Source organism: Notolepis coatsorum (genome assembly GCF_963971535.1).
Source record: "Notolepis coatsorum genome assembly, chromosome: 1".
Classification (NCBI taxonomy): Eukaryota; Metazoa; Chordata; class Actinopteri; order Aulopiformes; family Paralepididae; genus Notolepis; species Notolepis coatsorum.
Genome location: NC_140165.1, coordinates 293,108,561 through 293,126,011, shown reverse-complemented (window position 1 = coordinate 293,126,011; position 17,451 = coordinate 293,108,561). Strand labels below are relative to the sequence as shown.

Below are 17,451 nucleotides of genomic sequence, written 5' to 3'. Positions count from 1 at the left end.
GATAAAGGGCTAATAGCTACTAACGTTATATCCAATGGCATTTCCGTTATACAGATGCTACAGTTAAAACTCAAACTGCATATGATCGGCACGATCCTCAAGCATGTATGCATATAAGGGGGTGGGCGGGGGACGTCGTTTCTTATTATTGATTACCAATAACCGTGTTAGTCTAAGTAGCCACATAGGCCGATCGCCTGGATGGCTATCAAAACAATGCCCGATCGGGTTGTACTTTACGTGAAAAAGATCTTACCATGAGCCGGTTGGATCCCCCGAGCATTTCCCCGTTATCGATCGCCATCTGGTAGATCGATATGTCCATTGGCTGATGATAAATCCCCTTATTGCATAGTGAAATCCGCGCTCCAAAAGGTATTCCGTGGAACAGACAATAGCTATCGCTTCAGATGAGTAGAAAACTACATTAGAGATAAAAAAAAAAAGACAACTTCTGCCACAGGGAACACTCTATTATCGCAATAGTGCCCCTAAGAGGATCTGGCTGGTATTGCACTTTGGCGAATTCAAAGAGTAGGGTACATCTGCAATGCAGCTTGGCGACCTTCAATAGGTTATTAAAATGGAATAAAAGCCAAAACAACTTGCCACGGATATATCCGTCCTTCTGTCCACAACGGGTGGAATCGAAACACGGAGATATCCGTGCTTCGTGCCCAATGTGTTATAACATGATCCCATAGCAAATTTAAATAATGACTTATGAAACATTTGAATTAAGATCTTAAGCTACTTGCTTAATCAAATGTATTTAATAACAAATACAATAATCAATCATAATAATTGATTGGCTAGCCATCAACACTGAGGAAGGAACATAAATTGTTTGTTTCAGGCTGCCATTAAATAACCAAAATCTGTGAGTGCTGGTCCAAGCGTATTGCTTTCTTTTTCTAATATACTCCACGGGATTTCAGCACCCAGTGTTATATTTTGTGAGCGCAGTCTATCTTGACTTATCAATCATAATAAACAAATTAAATAATACAAATTAAAGTAGGGCTGGGCGATATAACGATAACGATAAATATCGCGATATATTTTAATAATCGATATCGAATATCGAAATTTAAAAGAAATCGAAAAATCGTTTTTAATTTTTTTATTATTTATTTACCTGCAACAGGGCAGTTTTAAAACCAGAGACAGTGGACAGACTTGTCTTTCTTGCCTGCAACTTAAAGTAATGGCTTTGCTTGTCCAAATGACAATACTGACCAAATTGAGATTTATTTTTCTCTTGTCCATTTATTTTGTTTGCTTTCTAATTTAAAATACAGTTTGAAACCGTCTGTACACAGTAGGCTATGTGTGCTAGCAGAACTAGACTCCAGTCACGGTGCACATGTGCAGTGGTTTGTCCACCAAAAAAGCGCCAAAAGATCGAAAATAAACTAGCAGAGCCAGAACTGTTCAACTCCCCTGGAGCCACAGCCAGCAGAGAAGCCGGTTTACTTTCGCTTTTAAACCAGCTGCAGCCCGAGAACTGGAGTGTGAGGGGATGTAACACTAAAGATGGCGGCAATGACAAAGAATTGCTGCAAAATAAACATACATCTGTTGTTAAAAAAAAAAAAAAAAAATAATGTAAATACTTATAACAATTCGATAATTATCGAGAAATATGATAACATTATCATATCGTTATCGCGATATGATTTTTTTCCATATCGCCCAGCCCTAAATTAAAGTGCACGTTTAAATGTAAAGATAATGTGCAAATGTTTTAAAAGTAGCAGCCTCTGCCCCAGCACCACGGTTCTGATGGGGCTGTTATCCTGGTCCAGGAGGGTGACGTGGATCCACTCACTAGGCTCCACCATCTCCAACAGCTGGAGAGGAGAGGAGGATGAGTCAGATCAGACAGACTTCTAGGTCTTTTGTTTGCTGTGTCTGTGTGTGAGTGAGAGGGGCTGTGTGTGTGTCTTACTCTGATCTCCTGCAGAGGAACACACAATTTACAAATGACAGCGTCCATAAAGGAACCCGTGATTGCATTGCTATAGCAAACTTATAAATCATCAGATATAAGATAGCTAGCACTAACGTTCCCTGTCTCTGCAGTCTTGCCTGCGCTTTAGCCCAAAAAGTTCAACTTTTTTCAACTGAGAAAAATAGCAGCCTGGCTAGAGACCATGGCGCTATACAGACAGTGGACGTTAGCACTAGCTATCTTAACATACCTAATTAATACTCCAGTCTGCAAAAATACGACACTTGGTGCTAATTGACGGAGCTGTAAACACCGGTAGCCTAGCCAAGCTCTAGTGTGCTCTAGTAGGCTGTAAGCTCGGCGCTGTTTAGCTAACGTTACATACAGCTCGTTGGTGGACATGCAGCCTCAACATATTCACTGAAATAGCGTTCGCTTAGCAAGCATTATCCATGAGACGTTCTGGTTTCCAACATGTAAGCTTACATGCTAACTAGCTAAAACGTACCCATGATCCGAGTAGCTGTCATCACGGTTCCAGTGTGCTTGCTCGTGCATCACTGTAGTGCTCCTCGCTGCTGCTTTCTTCTTTTTCGTCGTTAGTACACAGAATGCAGTCATGGCAGACAAGGGAAATTATACTGCCCCAGCACTTCCTGTAGTGCATTGCAGTTACAAATTAACAGCGATGCGTTGCTCATGGGACGAGGTACCAACGTTTTGCGGATGTGCACGCGCGTGCACACAGGAATGCGCTGCACTCGACTGATGCGCCAACTCGCAGTACCCACCTGGCTACTTTGCATATCATAGCGCCGGTCGTCGGGTGTTACATTCCATTTGTAGAGGCAATTGGGCACTGTTTTTAGTCTGTCCTTATGCGAGGGAACATTTATGCGCAGGAGCGCGCACACGTGCCTGGGAGCGCGCGTGCACGTGGCGTCATTAGCGTGCGTGCAACCAGTGTTGATATGAGCATCGCAACACTGCAACACTCCGCTGGCGAGATAACCCAACCTTTTTCGTGATTGGCGCAGAATGAGTTAAGAACACAATAATTTACATTTAGTAATTTAGCTGACGCTTTTATCCAAAGCGACTTACAAGTTCTGTACGACAAGCCATCAGGAAGGGCACAACTCTATCAGCTGAGCAACAATGTTCATCAAAGTGTTGAGTGCTACAGTGTAGGTTAGTTAGGGTTAGATATTTTTTTAAATTTTTTTTTTAATTCAGATAATGGTTGAAGAAGTGCGTCTTTAGTCGACGGCGAAAGATTGGACATGATTCGGCTGTCCTAACTGGGGTGGGTAGTTCATTCCACCATTGTGGGGCAAGGACTGAGAATAGGCGACTTCTCTTTGATGACCCTCCCGGAGCTTGGATAGGAGTAGGTCTGAGGCGGCCAGAAGATGCAGAGCGTAGGGGTCTTGAGAGTGTGTAGTTAGAGACCATTGACCGGAGGTAGGTGGGAGCGGTTCCCTTTGCCCACGGTATGCTAGGTCGAGGGCCTTGAAGCGGATTCGTGCAGCAATGGGGAGCCAGTGCAGGTCCCTAAGAAGTGGGGTGACATGGGCCGACTTCGGTAGGTTTGAGATCAGGCGGGCCGCTGCGTTCTGAATGAGTTGAAGAGGCTTAGTGGCAGTGGCCGGGAGGCACGTGATTACGAATGATGCAAAATATTTAGGCTACTGAGTTACATTTCCTTTGATTGTAGCAATAGTGGACATTTATAAAATCGCTGACTTGGGTCAGTGGTTACGGGCAGATAACGTTGACTAGCAAGGCAGTCAAAAACGGATGTAAGAACATAGAAATAGAATCTATGGATGTAAACGACTACCTGGATATGGATTGTTCTATTGCTTGGCAACAAACTCATTGGGATTTTCTGGTGTGATCGCCTTGATACAATGTAGCATTAGTTACAACCTGGCTGGTTAGCTAGCCAACATTAGCCAACTTGATGTACAGCTGCCGTTATCTTTAAGCCAACTTGGTGTGAAAAGCATTGAAACGCTGTGTAGAGTTTAGGGTTGGGTACCGTTCACATTTGAACCGATACCGGTACCCAACAGTAAAAAAAATTCGATACTTTAGTCTCTAAAAATGTAATCTACCTACCACAGTTGTAAAAAGAAATTCCAAACTTCTAATTATTTATTATTATTATTTATTTAAAACAATTTGTTAATATATATATAATATTGCAGCGAGCGTTGTCTGTATCTAGCTTTGTAAAGTGTAACAACACTTGCAACCGTTTTTGGCTTGCTATTTCCCCGACTGCTTTGTTGTTGAATCAAGTCAAATCCTAGGTAAGTGTGTATTGTGCATGTGAACGTGCGGCACACTTCATAGGTTTCGTTTCGCGGTAAACTAAACGCTGACGTCATTGGACTTAAAAAGAATACTCGCTTGTAGTACCGACGTGATTCGGACGGTCGGTACCCTTAAAAGTACCGGATTCGGAACCCATCCCTAGTAGTTACTGGTGGAGGCATTTTAGTGACTGAATGTAATTGATCACAACACAACGTTGGAACCAACAGAGCATTTGTTGCCAAGCAGTAGGACAATGACTGCTGTCTTATCCATCTCATGAAATGACAAGTGCATGAAACATGATTCATGCATTTTTGTCTAATATTTGGTCCATGCTTAACTCATTAAAAAAATATCTCTTTCCTTTGATCCCTGTTCTAAACACTAGCTCGGAGCTGCTTGTGTCTCCCTGGCACAGCTGCCTACGTTGGAATTGCAATGACGATCGAATCCTGCCATGTGGCAGCATCGCCTACCTTTTGAACTGGGGATATCAGTTGTCTTCCAGTACTGAGTTACCTCCGGCTGCTTCCGCCTCGGAGTGGATCAGGACATAGCAATCGGTCGGAGATTTGGTGCCTCAGACCTATTCTTTCCCGTATGATAGCCATGCCCAATATACACGAGTTCTTAATTGCTTGCCTGGATAAATAAAGGTTTTTATAAAAAATTAAAAATAAATATATATATTGCGATCGCCATGGGACGACTGGGAGTTATTAATTTTGGAGTACCTTCTGACTGAGGTAAGGTCTATTTTAGGTAACCTGCTGGTATTTTTTTAACCTAAAACATGCTTTTGGTAACGATCACAGTTTTGGGGTAAGACGACCCCCCCCCCCCCCCCCCCCCCCCAAGACACTATGTATATGGTATATACCCTTGATTTGGAAGTATTTGTGGTTTCAGGCGAGCAACCCGAATGATTTTGGCATAATTAGGGATGTCCGATATTAGCGGCCTACCGATATTATCGGCCTACCGATATTATCGGCCGATATTGGCATTAGAATGTAAAATTATCGGTATCTGTTAAAAGATATTTTTAATTTTTTTTTACATTTATTTAACCTTTATTTACCCAGGCAAGCAAGTGAGAACAAATTATTATTTTATTTATTGTGAAAAGTATGCAAATTGTTGTGTTTTTGGGGGGGAAACCCCGCCTATATCGGTATCGGAAATTAAGAGTTGGACAATATCGGTAAAAAAGCCAATATCGAACATCCCTAGGCATAATGCATATAACGCTCCATATCTTACGATCTAGGAAAAAATACTGGATTATTTTGGAAAGGGGCAATGTTTAGCATGGAATAGCGCACAAACTAAAGCATGTAGAGATGAACTGGTTAGTCAGTGTTGGACTATGAACAATGCCTGTCAAATGAGCCATACTATTGTCTCCATAGCTATAATACAGAACACACAATGGGTCCGCAAACATCGCAACAAATTGTCAATAACGCTGGTGCCATTGAGTAGTGATGGGAAAACAGTGTGACGGTCAATGAGTTAAAGGGGAATACCACCCATTTTAAGAATTCTTCCTGTGCTCCAGGACAGTTGAGTCACACCAATTTGTCCTAAAGCTAGACATCTCAATGAACCCTCCAAACTGGGATGTAAACCTTCTAGCAATGCTAGAATATAATTTGGGTGTAAGAGCTCACACAAAAACCTTTTGGCACCATAACGTCTTCATTGTTTTACATCCCAATGACATCACAGATTGGAGGGTTCTCTCTCTGATTCCTAGCTTTAGGGGAGAGCAGTGCGCATTCAAACATGTTCACTGAACTGTCACTGTGGCCACAGGAAGAACAAATGTGAATTATTAAAATGGGTGGCATTCCCGTTTTTGAGACTGGCTCTAAAAACATTACTGAAGGAGGCTACATGACGCTAATGCAGTGATATGGGCAGAGAGACTGAATGTCTGACTGCCTGCGAGTGACCATTGAAGAAGTGCTCTCTGTACGTTGTATTGTGGGTCGGATTGGGGACTGAATGACGTCACCACAGCTTTATGAATGATCGTAAATGGTAACGGCGCTCAGTTCAGTTCAACTTTATTATCCCAGATGGGAAACTTGATTTGCAGGCAGGGGCACCAGATAAAAACAACACAAGTACAAAATAATTCTCCTGGACATACAATAATACAGAACATGACAACACAACGAAGCAATGTCTGAAGTGCTGGATTACATGTGAAAATTGCACGGGGAACAAATGAGTTTTCACTCCTGTCGCACTTAAACCAGGGTACTTTAAATCTACGACCTGAGGGTAGAGTCTCTAGAGTGCATTCACATTAACTGTTGTTGTGACGTCCTGGTGTTTTGAGGGCTCAGAACCCTGTAGAATTCTGATATTGTTTGGCTACTCTTTACATGTTGAGAATTAGGTGGTAGTTTTGCACGTTGTTGTTGTTGTTGTTGTTAGTTGCTCTATAATTAATGCCAAATTTCCCTCGGGATGAATAAAGTATATCTATTCTATTCTATAACAACATGCCCTTTAACTTGTTTCCTGGTGTTCCTGTGTGATGTTGTGGCCCATGTTCATACAGTAGTAGTATTCCATATTTATGGCCGGTGGCGGCTGTCCTGTTCAGAAGTGCTTTAGCATTTTGTGCCATAGCTTGTATATCATGCGGCTCTTCTTAAATGAGTCCACATGTTGGCTTTTAATGTAGGTTGTAGGGGGAACTAGTTGCACATACACACACCCCTCCCCGCTCCTCTTAGCAATACTACAGTGTAACAGCATTTGGCTAACAAGTCGTTTTAACCACTGTGTGTCATCAAGGCGTAACTGTTGGATGGTTTAAATAATGATGCAATGGCAGCAAAAAAAGAAGATTTTCATAAACCCTAGATTACCAATTTATTGTTAATGGGATTTTGTTCGATGCAGAATCGGAAAAAGAAGAATCATGATCATTACCCGAATCGATTGTTTTTGCCACCCATACTACTAGTAGCTCACATTAATGGGATGGCTTCATGTTTCGAGTACACACTAATGTACCATCCACAGTCACTATGGATCTCATAGTGGGAGAGCTGTGCCACAGCTTTCTTGGATGGCTCCCCAGGCTAGTAGCTTTTCAAATCCACTGGCCCAACCATGTGTTATTTGAACTTATTTCATAGGGTGTTAATGGTACACCATGCCAGTGTTTGTGCCTTCCTTTGAAATGAATGAAGATGTAGGGGAAACTAGTCACAAACTAAAAAGTAAAAATAATTCACGTCTCAATGATACAAACTGTTTGCTGCTGGGAAGACGCTATTGTTGAGACATTTGTTGATATTGGGTAGATATTAACGACCAAGAATCCAGAATTATTTGCCAACAAAGAGGCAAAAGGAATCGATGATTATCTGCAATGAATGTGGTTGAAACCCACAGGTAGGGTCTGCCTCTGGTAATGGGCTGGCTACCTCATAATCATTCTGAGAGTCTGGCTCTGGTAATAGCTACCTCATAATCATTCTGAGAGTCTGGCTCTGGTAATGGCTACCTCATAATCATTTTGAGAGTCTGGCTCTGGTAATAGCTACCTCATAATCATTCTGAGAGTCTGGCTCTGGTAATAGCTACCTCATAATCATTCTGAGAGTCTGGCCAGTAGGTAGGGTCTGGCTCTGGTAATAAGCTACCTCATAATCATTCTGAGAGTCTGGCTCTGGTAATAGCTCTCATAATCATTCTGAGAGTCTGGCTCTGGTAATAGCTACCTCATAATCATTCTGAGAGGCTTCACTTGACTTTTTTTGACTTGACAAGTATAAGACGTACAGACGTAACCTGTAATGTAACCGTTTTTAAGGTAATGTATGTAGGCCTTTTTGAGCATTGGCGGCATTATTGTGCCTTTAGAAATCCAGGACCTTGATGGGGCTAAAGGGGGTCTTGGCAATAATGATCTATTGTCTGTATCTGTTATCATGGGAGGTTTTTTATATTGTAAATCTTAATACACAATTCTGTAGAAATGAATGATGCAGTTCAATATGGTTACCACCATCAATTTGACTAGGCCTATGATATCGAACGTGATCTTCCTATACCTAAGCAGATATTGTGAAATATCTGGAAACAAGTTATCACAATATTTCTTTCCTTCCATATCAGCCCTACGTGAGGGCCTATATTTAGGCAAATTATTGTAATGTTTGACCTGTAGGCCTACTGATTGTAAAAGCAGCCTACACCTGCCATCATCTAAAGCCAGTCAGTAATACGAGGCTAATCTCATGTCCCTCCTCTACTCTAGCCACAGTTCCCTCGAATCCAGTTCATTGACCATCACACTGTAAACTGACTTTGTTTAAGCTCATGGAGGGGGAGTGGCTAAAGCCAGCAGATAAGCCAGATCACTGCTGGGTTTAGGGGCGCATGCGCTAGATAGTAATTAAGTTCAAGGACACATGTGCCATTTCTGTCGGCGCTCTGCCGTTCATGACAAAATCTGCGTTATCTATGTCGATATTTTCTTCCCCCCACAAGTCACAATTTGTCCTGATGGGCATGCCGTGTAGCCTGTTCAGTTTTAAGACTATTGGTAGATCTAGGCAACGGTAGGTAGGTAAAGTGTTCCCTCAAGTTTCTCATAATACTAGGCTTGACACGAGCTTGTAATTGTAAAGTCAGTAATTGTAAATTACTTGTGCTTGGAGATCTCTTTAATCATAATAATGCTGCTGTCCAAGTACACTTTTCAAGATGCGACGTCAGAATTGGAATAACGTCGTTGAGTATGGTCCAGAATGATTATCGTCATAATGGATCCATTAGCCTACATATCACCCAGCCCTAACTGGAGCTACCTAACTTAATGGTAACCATTTTACTGCTCCCTGAAATACATCATTAGTGTTTATAGGCCAGTACTTGTCCCTGGCTTCATCCAAACACACTACTTATGTTTATACACTGGTACTTGGGATGCCAGAGGAGTGTCAAACTGGGCTGTCAGCATTCCTGCCTGTTCTTCCAGAGCATCCTCGGATGACCCTGCAGGGCACCGTGGCCTAGAAAGAGGTTCAGCGGAGCGTTTGATGTTTACAATGGCAGCAGATGGTATCAAACCTATTGGCTCAGCTTGCTAGCTGCCTCTCCACACTGTGACATCACAGGCTTTTCCTTTTTGTTAATTTTAATTGAGCATTTGTTTTTGTTAATGCAAGCCAGACAGGTTATTCAATAGCATTGTTTAAAAGTAAGTTAGTAACCAATGCAGAGTTTGTGATCCAGTACCACTGGTTATTATAATGGACGGCAACATTGCTTGTGATGCTGCTTTAAATGACTAGAGCCGCACTGATCGATATCTTTCAGAACCATTATGAATACTGAGTACTTAACCTTAACCTCATTGAACTTAATGCCCCAATTTAACCACCCATTGGTCGTGGTACATGAGATGCCTGGTTTTTAGTGAAACCTGATCCTAGATCCCCTCCTTTCCCTTAAAAGTACTCATGTTACAGCCAGCTAGTACCGGTTTTACAGGATCAAGGGCATCCATTGTTTTTTTTGTTTTGTTTTTAACATGTTGGCACATTTGTAGTGATTGCTGTATATGTTTCTCGTAGGAGCTTGGAGTACCTCTTCAGTGGTGTGAATGAGGGAGATATGGCAGACCACACCCCACCTCTGGAGTCCGGCCAGCTTCTCAGCCCTGAGCTCCCGCTCCTGTCCTCACCACCGCCCCCAGCCATGGTCAATGGAGATGGCCCCCAGCAGGTACGCTCCAGCCCCGCCGCTCTGGGATTCATTAGTCGCAGGGATGTGCACGACTCTGCTTACTTGTGGTCGATTATACCGCAGTTGTTGCGGCTGAATAATTGGATCGTTTGGTTGTCGACTTTTCTCACTTTTTTGCCTTATGGGCCATTGTCGGAATGGATTGTTTAGGGTCGACACTTTGAACATGGTGAAACTGTTACATGTTCAAACTGTAATGATGTGTTCAGTGATGGGAGGGGTGTTATAAGGGTTCTGCATACGAATTTTTACTTAATTGAAATGTATTTTCTACTTTACATTGGATTCGATCAAACTTGATTTTTGGAAAAATGTACAGCCCTAATATTGATTACTGTTCACACTAAAAACGGTATAACCTGAAATTGTGAAACAAGGGAATAGCTTATTTATTTTTGTATTTGTAACTATTGGGCCTAATTTTGTTAAGTTGTTAATTTACTGAATCAGCTATACCACATATAGTGCATAGGCTACTACATCATTTGGATTAGGTTTATAATTTAGAAGGGAATTTATGATGAAGTGTGGTCTGTTGAACTAGTTTGAGCCAAAAGTGTTGTATGTTCAGTCTAGATTATCTGCAGTATAATTTGGGTCTGAATGAGGTATCTCTGGGGAGCTGTTTGTGCAACCTGTTGCCTTCGCGGGCTTCGCTCTAGCTGCAAAACAAAACTTTCACAAATAATTCAGATTCAGAAGAGGTATCGAAAGAACCCACACCCATGTGCTCTGTCCACCTGGGCAGCCCTGGCGATATCTCGATGCTGGGGTTTCACTGTACGAGGTAAAGGATAAAACTTGATGTCCCTGCTCATCTCTCCCGAGTGTCGGGTTGAGATTGAGTGGCCTTGACAAGGCTGAGTAATTTCCCCGTCATTTTGATGGTCTTCATTTTGATCTGCTTAAGTGTCCGTGACTGCCTCTGGGACAGTATGGAACCTACAGGCATATCCATTCCATATTTATTTTCACTGGCATTCAGTTCAGTTTGTGCTGGTGAGACTTTCTAACATTACCGGTAGGTACCCCTATAAACTCTTAAACTCAGCCATCTTTATCATCTTCCACAATAGGCAAACCCTTCTGCTAAATTGGGCTTTCTGGAGAATTTCCCCCGAGACTAAAATCCGATACCAAGAAACGCATCTAATGTGCCAGAAATCAAATCAAAGTGACTTGATTTGGTGCATTTTTACCTCCTATGTTAACTCTCTAATGGAGAAAAATGTATTACTGTATATCTCAATAATCTTTGTCCAATGACTCCAAAAATGATGATCCAAGTCTATACTGTTCATTAAAAGTGATGGATCGGATCGATACTAGGTATCGCCCAACTATCGGTATCATTACTGAAAAAGTGGGATTGGTGCATCCCTACAGTATGTTCTTACTTGTGGCTCAGATCATCACCACCCATGCTAACTCGCACCAATTTGAGACACTTGTTTGTTCAAATGTGTAGGCGTTCACACAAGGTGACTTTAGTCCCAGAAAACCTGGAATGGTTGTATTTTTCTAATCATAACCGTTGTTGTTGTTTTTATTTTATTTTTTACTTTGTCTATGATTGTACTCCGTTTCGTTAACCTTTGAACCTTTTTATTTGCACATTGGAAAATGGCATTAATATACAACGCTTTCTTTAATTTTTTTACCGAGGGGACAAGGTCCTCACTGTCTGTCTGAAAGCAGATATGGCTCCCTGGACATGTGATGTTTTTCACGTTGTAGCCTTAAGAGCTGGAACACTTGATTACCGGAGAAGCCAGGGAGAGACCTGACGTCAGTGACCCTCTCTGTAGTGTTTGGTAGCGGGTTAGGGCTTCTTTTGAAGGGGTTTGACGGTGGCCTTTACCGGCGAGTGAGACAGAGCTCATGTGCTGGCATGTCTGTGGAGGTGTGTAAATATCATGACAGCTAGAGAGTGAGGGGCTAGGGTCCACCGGAGGGGCGTCTGGACCTGACAGAGTGAGGTAGGCCCACGATGACAGTGAAGAGGATTCACAGCGATGGCTGACCCCTCCGTCTCTGACCTTTTACTGGGAGAAGCTGCGAGTAGGGCCACGCGGTAATTCCAATACGATGATTTTACCATCATTCAGCAGGATCATATCGTGGTGAGGTCATGACATTGAGATATCATGATACACAATTCTGTCGTCTGAATCGATAACAAGTGAGCATGTATTAACTTAGCATTTCTCACAAAATATCTGAGGGAATGTCATTTGAAGAATGCTGTCTTGGTTTTACGTCACCCTTTTTTCATTACTGAGCGGTTCAATGAGATTAGTGTCAACTAGGATCTCATAACCCACAGTTTCACACACGTGGGCGGATATGGTGATATCGACATAGAGAAGTCCTTACAATTATTGTGATATTGATTTACCTATACCTCTGCAAGGACACCTCATTCTTTGTTCTTTCTTTTCCCCCCACAGTCTTGGGTTGGTATTAACGCTCTGATGGACCCAGTTAGTCTGAGTCAGAGAGGAAGCCAGCAGTCATTACCTGAGATGATTCCTTTTTTTTTTTCTTTGGGCGATGACTTTGGCCATCATATGATTCACGGTTTCCATCCATTTAAGCGTCCTCCCCCTCCAACCATGTCTGTTTTCCCTGCGCTGACCTGTTGATTTGTAACTCATTAGGAAACTGTGGGTACTAACTGAAGCACTCCTCTTTTCCCCTTGCTATCTTGCATACAATTTCCTTTTGTTTTTTCGACACAGATCTTTCTCATTAGACCCGACATGAGCTGTACTGTACTGTACCCATTCTGCAATCTGTTAATAAAGTTTTCAATCAATCCTGTTTCTGTTTTTAAATAAATCGTTTTTATGTTTTTATATTTTCACATTTAAATTTTTTTTTTTTTTTTTTGAAAAAGTCACAGGATGCCCATATATTTCAAACTCCTGTGGTATTCTGCAAAAATTGGAGTCTGTTCATAGTTCATTTATTGACGATATGTAACAATACTTTGTTTTTATTTTTAATCTGAAAAACCATCCTGGCTGTAAAAAGGCTTGGTGCATTAGCCATAATATTTTCAGAGTATCAATGTCTGACGCAGTGTCCTCGCTGTGTGAATAACTACTTTTCTGAGAAACCGGGAGGCGGGGGAGCCGCCCATAGATGTGTCAATCACTTCTATGGGCACACATCATTATGGCTGAGCAGCTGTGAAAGGATGGATTTAAGAGAGAGCGAGAGATGAATAGAGAGTAATGTTGGCTGTTTTTGGACATGGTATTGTTTCTTTTAACTGAATTTCAAAGCATTATTTTCAATCTCTGCTACGGCAGCTTTACCTTTGCTAACCGAAGCTCACATCGAAAGAGTAAAATTCCATGTTTGCTGTGTTCATGTGAGAGAGCTCTTTCATAAACCAGTAACTCGACAAAATTGAACAGAGAACAGACACATCCACTTGTGTAGTGTCTGTTGTGGCTTTGTGCCACGCGCAAGCTAATGTTACTGTGGGGATACGGGGTGGGTGGGGGGCTCCTGGCTCCCCCCTTGATGTCGTACTGGCCTTGTGTGTGTGCGTGTCATAGCCAGACACCTGAGACAGGGGCCCTGGATGTGTGTGCCCTTCACGAGTTGCCGTCCCTTTATGTCCCCTTAAAGGAAAACTCCAACATTTTGGGAAATTAGCTTATTTGCCATCTACCCTGGAATTAGACAAGAAGATACATACCTTTTTTCTTCTCTGTGCATGCAGTAGGAGTAGGAAGACGTGCACCGTTAGCCTAGCTTAGCGTCAGTCACTGGAAGTAGGTTCCTCCATTAGCCTAGTTCCCAACATCTTCCTACTCCTACTGCATGCACAGAGAAGAAAAAGGTACCGGTATGTATCTTCTTGTCTAACTCCAGGGTAGATGGCAAATAAGCAAATTTCCCAAAATGTTGGAGTTTTCCTTTAAATGTCACTTTAAGAAACATAACTGTCCATTAGTATAATTATTGTATATAGTACTTTACCTTAATTCTTAAGCTTAGCATTGTATTGTATTTTATTCTTATTACTTTTTAGCATGTCTATTTTATTATCTATTCTATTTTATTCTTCTATTTTATAATTTGTATTTTTGCACAATCAAGGCAGCCATGGCCACCTGTCTTGTGTATGTACGTGACAAATAAATCTCTTGAATCTTGAATTTCCCCATGGAGATCATGTGGCACAACTGCAGCCCACTGTACGTGTCTCCTGGTACAACTACTGAGACGTCGAATAAAAAAGACCAGGACTACACTCCAATTTGACTTTAATATATTGCCACAATATGGCAACAACAGGTGGCAATATATTAAAAAGTCAAATTGGAGTGCTGTCCTAGTCTCCTCTTTTTCTGATTCATTACAGTGAGGATCCAGCGCCCATACCTCTAGGTGTAATCGTGAGTCTTATATTCTTAGTACAAAGCACTGAGTCATCCGTGAAGGCACACACTGGGGAGCCCGCCTGTCTCCTCGCTGTGTCACCTGGCCTGAGGAGGTGGACCGCGAATGTCTCGGTGAAACTAAGGCCGTTCATCCCGGCGCGCCAGAGCTCCTTAGGATTTGACCTGTGTTCCACTCGAAGCTGGAGCTTTAAAGGGTGAAATGTTAGACCTTTAGCCCTGTTGTCTACTTACCCGATCATGTTGTCGATCGGTGGAGGCCTTTCTCGACACTTCCCATGCTGTTGTTCATACTGGACACTCGCAGCTCTGGCACGTCGGCCACAGAGTTAATTTAAAGTAGCGAGGCCACGCTTCAGTCTGTAAAGTGCTGAAATAAACACTGAGAAGGACTTCGCGGCGCACCCAAAGCAAAGCGGTTTGTTTGATTGTATGATTAAGTACCTTTTACCGTGGTCCATGGATTGTGCTCAGAAATGACTCCACTCCAACAGGAAGTTGGGCTATGTGAGTCAAAAATGTAATGAACTTACCCATTACAGCCAGGTGCAATATGTAGCTTTGGTCAACTCTGAAGTGGAAAAAAATCTAGTTTATTTTGATTGAATATACAAAAAATTAGGAACAGTGAAAAGTTACTGTTTAACTGTTTATCTTTTATTAATTTAGTTGACCCCCCCCCACTCAAACACACACACACACATACACACACTATACATTTTCCTCCGAGGACAGTTTGTTTGTTTATTCAAAAACGACATTGCAAAGTTTGTCCGTGGGAAGAAACGGTTGTTATTGGAGGATTAAAAAAAATGGGGCAGGGCTTGATATCAATTGCAGGCTCTTCAAATTCCAGGAAGGAAACACGGGCATGATTTCTAAACTCCAAGGTTGCCAAGATCCAGTTGTCTGACGTCACATCAACACGGTGACCTACATTGCGAAGGGAAAACATTAGGCAAATTTTTTACATGTTCATAATTTTTGGAATACATTCTGAAGATAATTAAAATAGTTTCTCCGCAAGAGTCCGCATATATTTGGTGTTTGGAAACCAGCTACACCAACCTCTTGTCCCTCAGAGGTAGTAATTATGGTTATTCCCAATTGGGATTTAACAACAATACAAAAATCAAGGCATCCTTCTTTTTTATATATATGGTGGAATGAACTACCCACCCCAGTTAGGAAACCCATCCAATATTTCGCCGTCGACTAAAGACGCACTTCTTCAACCATTATCTGAAAAATAACCTTACTGTCATGCACTTGTCCTAATAAACTAACCTACACTGTAGCACTCAACACTTTGATGAACATTGTTACTCCGCTGATAGAGTTGTACCCTTCCTGATGACTTGTCGTACAGAACTTGTAAGTCGCTTTGGATAAAAGCGTCAGCTAAATGACTAGGTAAATGTAAATGTAAATATCTATCTTTTGCAATTACTGAAAAATGTGGTAGTTATTATCTGCCAATTCACCACTGCCATTGGCTTCCAGTGCATCTGAAAGTGCCTTAAATACCACATAAACTGAAGTCACCACATTTGACTAAATTTAAATAAATGAACCTCAGATGTTAGCATGGCATTTTAGTCACATGTGGTGGTGATTTCCATGGGTGTAGGCGGCGTTTGTTTTATTTATGTGGTGAATCTGCAGAAAATAACTTCAGAATTCTTCAGTGATGGTAAAAGATTAAGAAAAAAGAAGAGCGCCTTGTTTTTTTTTATTATCAAGGCAAGAATGCACTTGGAAACCCCACATGTCAAAATGTCTGGTCTTTTTTCAATAAAATTTTTTAAGAGCATTCAAATGCCAGAAAATTCAAGAATTTCAATCTTTCACATCACATAAAAAAAATCACAAAAGCATGGAGAAACGTGATGGCATTGATATCTGATCCCAAGAATCGGGATGCCATTATGTCTCTGTTAATTCCACGCCCCATAAAGGTTGCGAAACATGACCCTGTGTTATTGGAACACTCCATCCTAAGAAAGCAAAGTTAGAGCCACTCCCGACACGGTCATCTTCTTGATTTTCATAAAAGGTCGATGAAGCAAATTAATCTCCCCTTTCCGTCCCACCTGCCTACTGATGTTCCACTCCTCTCCCTTTTCCTGGTGAACTAAGCAATGTTTCCATAGAGATTCCGTCTCCTGTGGGTGTAGACTAGCCTGTATGTAACTGAACACCTCCCTTTTTTGTTGCAAGCAAAATGGGATCCCAGTAGACTGCCATTCATTACAGTTGTGCTAAATCCTCTCAATTGTAAATATGGGTTTCTCACAAGAGAGAGAATATGGTAAAAAAAGGCATTTGATTAAAATGTATTGTCATTATATAGCGCAAGTACAGTACAACAAAAAGACGTTTGGCATCCAACCAGAGTGCAAATGTAGCAGTAAAATGCAACCGCAATATACAATGTACAGGTGATTAAACTAAGTGCAAAATATACAAATTAGTACTATTGAGTGTAGTACTAATTAGATCTATGTACAGAGTTGTAGTATATGTACAGTACAGTGATACAGGTATAAAGACAGTATGGTAGTAGTCTTAGTGGCCAGCAGTGTAACTAGTAAGAGTAGGATATGTACAGATATACTGTAGATCGTATCTACAGATATGTAAAATGACTATATGCAAGTAAATACAGACTGGTGTGGATAGGTATATATGTGGTGAGAATATATATATGGTATATTTATATATATACACCATGTCATACAGAGCCAAGGGTTATATGCAGGTGTATAAGTAAATGTATAGAGGTATATTCAGACAAATATGGATTTATATATATGCAGTAAATATAAGAATATAAATATCGGTATATAAATCACTGTTGTACATGCTACTATTTACTCATGGAGAGTATATGGGTAGACTATAGTATGAGGGGATAGTTAAGATTATTATGATTACAGTGTAGGGCAGTTGTAGATATTGAAAAGCAGTAGG

General features: G+C 41.4%; 1 protein-coding gene across 1 annotated transcript in view; it reads left to right on the top strand.

Moving 5' to 3' along the window:
• Positions 1–17,451, top strand: part of fndc3a (fibronectin type III domain containing 3A) — a 178,486-nt gene that overhangs the window by 7,415 nt on the left and 153,620 nt on the right. The window contains exon 2 of the mRNA XM_084312740.1: positions 9,889–10,039. Within this exon, the coding sequence (XP_084168866.1) occupies positions 9,929–10,039 (111 nt within the window). The 5' untranslated portion in view covers positions 9,889–9,928. The remainder of the gene's footprint in view (positions 1–9,888; positions 10,040–17,451) is intronic.